Genomic DNA, 7,141 nt, shown 5'->3' with positions numbered 1-7,141 from the left:
GTAATGTCCGCTTACAACAATAGGGAAACACTGAGACTCATAGCACATGTCTTGAAGGTTCAAGACTCATGGCAAAAAGACCCAAGACCCATAGCACATGGCTAGAAGATCCAAGACTCGTAGCACATGGCCAGAAGATCCAAGACTCGTAGCACATGGCAAGGAGACCCATAGCACAAGGCCAGAAGATTCAAGACCCATAGCACATGGCTAGAAGATCCAAGACTCGTAGCACATGGCTAGAAGACCCATAGCACAAGGCCAGAAGATTCAAGACCCATAGCACATGGCTAGGAGACTCATAGCACATGGCTAGAAGATCCAAGACCCATATAGCACATGGCTTGAAGATCCAAGACCCATAGCACATGGCTAGGAGACTCATAGCACATGGCTAGAAGATCCAAGACCCATATAGCACATGGCTTGAAGATCCAAGACTCGTAGCACATGGCTAGAAGATCCAAGACTCGTAGCACATGGCTAGGAGACTCATAGCACATGGCTAGAAGATCCAAGACTCGAAGCACATAGCTTGAAGATCCAAGACTCGTAGCACATGGCTAGAAGATCCAAGACCCATATAGCACATGGCTTGAAGATCCAAGACCCATAGCACATGGCTTGAAGATCCAAGACCCATAGCTAGAAGATCCAAGACCCATAGCACATGGCTAGAAGATCCAAGACTCGTAGCACATGGCTAGAAGATCCAAGACCCATAGCACATGGCCAGAAGATTCAAGACCCATATAGCACATGGCTTGAAGATCCAAGACCCATAGAACACATGGCTTGAAGATCCAAGACTTGTAGCACATGGCTAGAAGACCCAAGACGAGACCCAGAATATATATATATTGTTAAATCTGTCAATCGGGCAACCAATGGTAGCAGGCGACTGGTCTTGCTTTCATTTTAAAATGATTACAGATATGATTCATGATAAGATTTTTAGTTGTATGATGACAAGAAAAAAACTAAAAGACAAAAAAGTTGGTAAAAATTTAATAAGACAAAGCTCTAGCCATGTTCAGTGAGGAGGGAAGTAATTTTGTGCTGTGCCAACTGTAGATGTGCAATAAGCTGTGGCGATAGATTAACACTTGATGTAGTTTTGTTCAGATCACACATGGGTGTTACCTGAGGTTTTGCCACACAGGAACTCTCCCCTTCCTGAAGTTTGTCAACACTGGTCATTATGACGTTATGAGACTGTTCTGTACTGGAGGTTATACAATCTCTGGAAGCTTCACCAGATCTAGAACTGTTGGTACAGATCGGCTCCAACCCCTGTACGCAGATCCTCAGTGTGTCCAATACTTCCTGATAAATACCAGTCCTGCGGGCCTGAGGACACAGAACATTAAAAGAGGTAAATAATGGTACTTTAACCCATTCAAATGTGGATCATTTAAAATTTCAATGTTTTAAAGTTTGAACAATAGGAAAATGAAATTAGGTAACTGATGCCTTGAATGGGGATTACTGTTCATCTGAATCTCGCACACGCCACTTACCACCATCAGGCCATCAGTTGTACAGTCCATCTGAACCTCACACATGCCACTTACCACCATCAGTTGTACTGTTCATCTGAACCTCACACATGCCACTTACCGCCATCAGGCCATCAGTTGTACAGTTCATCTGAACCTCACACATGCAACTTACCACCATCAGGCCATCAGTTGGGGCTGTAGTTCTGGCTTTCTTGTGTAATGGCTGAAGGGAAAAGCATAGAAGTGATATTTAAACAAATCAGTTTATACCACCATTTATCCACCCCAAAACAAATCAGTTTATACCACCAGTTATCCACCCCAAAACAAATCAGTTTATACCACCAGTTATCCACCCCAAAACAAATCAGTTTATACCACCAGTTATCCACCCCAAAACAAATCAGTTTATACCACCAGTTATCCACCCCAAAACAAATCAGTTTATACCACCAGTTATCCACCCCAAAACAAATCAGTTTATACCACCAGTTATCCACCCCAAAACAAATCAGTTTATACCACCAGTTATCCACCCAAGGATACCTACCACACCTATGGAGCCGACCTCTTTGATGGAATGTTTGGTCTCCATCCCCTAAAATGAGGTGCATTTTGACAATCTATGGCCATTTCATTGTTGAGAATTTGGCAGGTTTGGTGACACACTTTGGTATAAGAAATTAACAAAGGGACATAACTGTATATAGTTGGGCATGAGACCTGGGTCCAATGTGGAACAACTAGTCCGTCTATTTTTAAATGTAATATTGTTTGGTATAAATCCTGGTGGACTTTTATGCAGTTTATAAAGTTTATGCAGGCCTTGCAAGGCTTTCCTGAAAACAGCAACTGATTACTAGGTCAACTCTGGTCCAACTGGTTCAATCATTTTGAGCGAGATAAACGTAAGTGGCAGTGTTTTAAGTATGCAACGCTGCACCATCCCAAGAGGTACACTTACATGCAGATAAAATTTGGCAATAGTAGTTTTGACAGTATGAAAGATATACCTCTGCCAAAATGACATACTGATGGAGTGAGTGCAAACCTTTCCAGTAGTACTGATAGGGGAATAATAAATACAGTAGTACTGATAGGGAAATAATAAATACAGTAGTACTGATAGGGGAATAATAAATACAGTAGTACTGATAGGGGAATAATAAATACAGTGGTACTGATAGGGGAATAATAAATACCGTGGTACTGATAGGGGAATAATAAATACTGTAAAAACCCATGTAATTTGCGCACCTGTGTAACTTGCGCACCTGTGTAATTTGCGCAGGTACTTTTTGAGGCTGAAAATCTGGAAAAAAGCTTCTACTCGAATATTTTGCGCACCCAAAAAATCTGGAAAAAAAAAGATGTTCATGCTCCGAAAATCGATCTCTGAATATATATTTTTTTAAATATATTTCTTATGATTTTTTTTTCATTGATGTAAAATGATATTTAATAACCAAGAAGAAGCTACGTAAAATGTGTAATTTGTTGTTTGTTTTCTCATCTGATCACACATGACACACGTGTGCGCATATCGGCATACATCAATTCATTTTAGCAATATTTTAGATAAAACATTTACTTGCTTACAAAAACATATCAATTAATAAGTAATTCGATGTTTAGTAACCGCTGGTGCATATCTCCTGGTGAAAGACATAATTAGATACCTTTTATTGATCATAATTACGATCGGTGAGAAGGGCTCATCATGGCGGCTTGGGTTACGTCACTTCAAACCAGGTCATGTCACAGTTCAGTTTGGCCACGGAATTAGATTATCTAAGTCCGTGGTTTGGCGATATTTTTTGGCCACACAATTTTTACCTACTGTAAAATTATTAAAATCGGTCATCTGTGGTCATGACTACTGGCTTTGCGACATTTACAGGTAAGTAAACCGGATGGCATGATTTCACCGATATCGTCTGGTCCCGGACAATAGGCCAGGTACGATCGCATGCTTCAGCGTAAATTATTGACACTTCTCAACACTACAGTCAATACAAATTACAATACTGGCATAGGAATTTGGCTAAACTTTCTTTGTTAACGGTTACCTATTTAATAATACTTTTCACATAAACTCAGATAACAACACATTATGTATCTTTTATTAATGTTTGACATAAATAAATTTGTTGACCGTCATTTGTCTTAGAGTTCGTGTACCAAGGGAAATAATCCAAGATGGCGATCTCCCAGAATCGTCGATCTCTTCCTGAAAAAAACTTGAAATTTTCTATACCTGTGTTTTTTACGCACCCCCCACTTTGGGTATTAAATTTCTGAAAAAAAAGTGCGCAAATTACATAGGTTTTTACAGTACAGTGAATTACCAGATGTAAATGATAAAGAAAGCCTAAATCACAAAATGTATGAGATCTGTTTAAACACGGTGGAAGAAAGAGACAAGCCAGCATATATCACCATAAATTTACTTCATAATTTATATTATATGCAAATACATTCTGAGCCAGATTGAAAATCATTCAACATCCAAGCACCTCGTTTGGGTGATCATTGTATACCTACTTCTGTAGTGGTGTGTGAGGTGATCATTGTATACCTACTTCTGTAGTGGTGTGTGAGGTGATCATTGTATACCTACTTCTGTAGTGGTGTGTGAGGTGATCATTGTATACCTACTTCTGTAGTGGTGTGTGAGGTGATCATTGTATACCTACTTCTGTAGTGGTGTGTGAGGTGATCATTGTATACCTACTTCTGTAGTGGTGTGTGAGGTGATCATTGTATACCTACTTCTGTAGTGGTGTGTGAGGTGATCATTGTATACCTACTTCTGTAGTGGTGTGTGAGGTGATCATTGTATACCTACTTCTGTAGTGGTGTGTGAGGTGATCATTGTATACCTACTTCTGTAGTGGTGTGTGAGGTGATCATTGTATACCTACTTCTGTAGTGGTGTGTGAGGTGATCATTGTATACCTACTTCTGTAGTGGTGTGTGAGGTGATCATTGTATACCTACTTCTGTAGTGGTGTGTGAGGTGATCATTGTATACCTACTTCTGTAGTGGTGTGTGAGGTGATCATTGTATACCTACTTCTGTAGTGGTGTGTGAGGTGATCATTGTATACCTACTTCTGTAGTGGTGTGTGAGGTGATCATTGTATACCTACTTCTGTAGTGGTGTGTGAGGTGATCATTGTATACCTACTTCTGTAGTGGTGTGTGAGGTGATCATTGTATACCTACTTCTGTAGTGGTGTGTGAGGTGATCATTGTATACCTACTTCTGTAGTGGTGTGTGAGGTGATCATTGTATACCTACTTCTGTAGTGGTGTGTGAGGTGATCATTGTATACCTACTTCTGTAGTGGTGTGTGAGGTGATCATTGTATACCTACTTCTGTAGTGGTGTGTGAGGTGATCATTGTATACCTACTTCTGTAGTGGTGTGTGAGGTGATCATTGTATACCTACTTCTGTAGTGGTGTGTGAGGTGATCATTGTATACCTACTTCTGTAGTGGTGTGTGAGGTGATCATTGTATACCTACTTCTGTAGTGGTGTGTGAGGTGATCATTGTATACCTACTTCTGTAGTGGTGTGTGAGGTGATCATTGTATACCTACTTCTGTAGTGGTGTGTGAGGTGATCATTGTATACCTACTTCTGTAGTGGTGTGTGAGGTGATCATTGTATACCTACTTCTGTAGTGGTGTGTGAGGTGATCATTGTATACCTACTTCTGTAGTGGTGTGTGAGGTGATCATTGTATACCTACTTCTGTAGTGGTGTGTGAGGTGATCATTGTATACCTACTTCTGTAGTGGTGTGTGAGGTGATCATTGTATACCTACTTCTGTAGTGGTGTGTGAGGTGATCATTGTATACCTACTTCTGTAGTGGTGTGTGAGGTGATCATTGTATACCTACTTCTGTAGTGGTGTGTGAGGTGATCATTGTATACCTACTTCTGTAGTGGTGTGTGAGGTGATCATTGTATACCTACTTCTGTAGTGGTGTGTGAGGTGATCATTGTATACCTACTTCTGTAGTGGTGTGTGAGGTGATCATTGTATACCTACTTCTGTAGTGGTGTGTGAGGTGATCATTGTATACCTACTTCTGTAGTGGTGTGTGAGGTGATCATTGTATACCTACTTCTGTAGTGGTGTGTGAGGTGATCATTGTATACCTACTTCTGTAGTGGTGTGTGAGGTGATCATTGTATACCTACTTCTGTAGTGGTGTGTGAGGTGATCATTGTATACCTACTTCTGTAGTGGTGTGTGAGGTGATCATTGTATACCTACTTCTGTAGTGGTGTGTGAGGTGATCATTGTATACCTACTTCTGTAGTGGTGTGTGAGGTGATCATTGTATACCTACTTCTGTAGTGGTGTGTCAGGTGATCATTGTATACCTACTTCTGTAGTGTTGTGTGAGGTGATCATTGTATACCTACTTCTGTAGGGGTGTGTGAGGTGATCATTGTATACCTACTTCTGTAGTGGTGTGTGAGGGTGACTGACATCTCTCTGCCCACCTCCACAACCAACGGATACACTCTTTAGGGGAAAGGGGACCGTCTTGGGCAACAAAAGGCATCTATAAAGAAACATCAAACACGGTTCATCCTTTTTATACATATGAATTTATGATAGGAGCATATTACTTGTGTAGATCTCCAACGGAAGATTTTGTAGGTTACTAGTGTTCCCATGTTAAACGTTGCAATGATGAACAGAACTTGAACACTGACAGATCAGCAAGGCCCCGCTCTATGACCTAATTTTCCCCTACTATATCACAGAGCAACCACAGTGACTGTCTTATATTTCAGAAAAAAGGGTAACAAGGCATTACACAATAAGTAAGACAACAAATACCAATTTAGAGTTATCACGATGTGTTATACACAAAACCAGACCAACAATACACAAGTTATAGCCTGAAAGGTCTCGGCCAATCAAAAGCCATATATAGTGCTCATAGGATTAGGAGATCCAGATGATATGTCCGATTTATCATATAGACTATTCATTAAGTACCAGTTACTACAAAGTATAAACAAAATGGAACAAATAGATAAAACTTAAAGTTGTATGTGTCTCAGCCAATTAAAAGTGTCTTTGATTGGAAGCCATCTTGGATTTCAGCATCTTATTCACATCACATTACTTAAAAGGATAATCACCAAGTTACATTACCATCAGAATTAACACTTGTAGGTCAGAAAGGAAAATACAAAATGTACAATGTATTTTTGACAGTTATCCCGAGTTCTTTTTTCGAAAGTGACCTTAACCTCGACCTTAGGAAATTGTTAAAACCATATTGCATATCTACATATAACGGTATATCACCGTGTAAAATTTCAGAAATAATTACCATAGGCCACTCACATCTCTGATGTGGGACCTTACTTCTTTGGCAGATGTACAACTATACCTTGTTGAGGTAGGCTACCACACAGACCTGGAGTCTGTTGTCATGGGCCATACAGTCAGGGACCACAGTCTCGTGAACAGTGTCCTCTGCAAACTGTGTAAATGCCTCCACACTCCAGTGATGAACCAGACAGTTGGTGTCTGTCATCAGTCCACCAAATACTGCTGACACCTTCTGTAGGACCTTACTCTGCTGTGTCAAATATAAAT

At 40.2% G+C, this 7,141-nt stretch overlaps 1 protein-coding gene across 2 annotated transcripts in view; it reads right to left on the bottom strand.

Annotated features, from left to right (window-relative positions):
• Positions 1 to 995: 995 nt before the first annotated feature.
• LOC110458250 (uncharacterized protein C1orf112-like) overlaps positions 996 to 7,141 on the bottom strand; it is a 9,087-nt gene continuing 2,941 nt past the window's right edge. The window contains exons 2-5 of one of the 2 annotated variants that reach the window (XM_021509863.1): positions 6,933 to 7,121; positions 5,985 to 6,089; positions 1,675 to 1,725; positions 996 to 1,350 (exon numbers count right to left, since the gene is read on the bottom strand). In XM_021509863.1, the coding sequence (XP_021365538.1) occupies positions 1,024 to 1,350; positions 1,675 to 1,725; positions 5,985 to 6,089; positions 6,933 to 7,121 (672 nt within the window). In that variant the 3' untranslated portion in view covers positions 996 to 1,023. Of the gene's footprint in view, positions 1,351 to 1,674; positions 1,726 to 5,984; positions 6,090 to 6,932; positions 7,125 to 7,141 lie in introns of both variants that reach the window. The other variant, XM_021509862.1, reaches the window with a different exon arrangement.

This window comes from Mizuhopecten yessoensis, unplaced genomic scaffold (genome assembly GCF_002113885.1).
Source record: "Mizuhopecten yessoensis strain PY_sf001 unplaced genomic scaffold, ASM211388v2 scaffold9507, whole genome shotgun sequence".
Lineage (NCBI taxonomy): Eukaryota > Metazoa > Mollusca > Bivalvia > Pectinida > Pectinidae > Mizuhopecten > Mizuhopecten yessoensis.
Note: the sequence above shows the minus strand (reverse complement) of the source record. Positions and strands in the feature narration are given on the sequence as shown.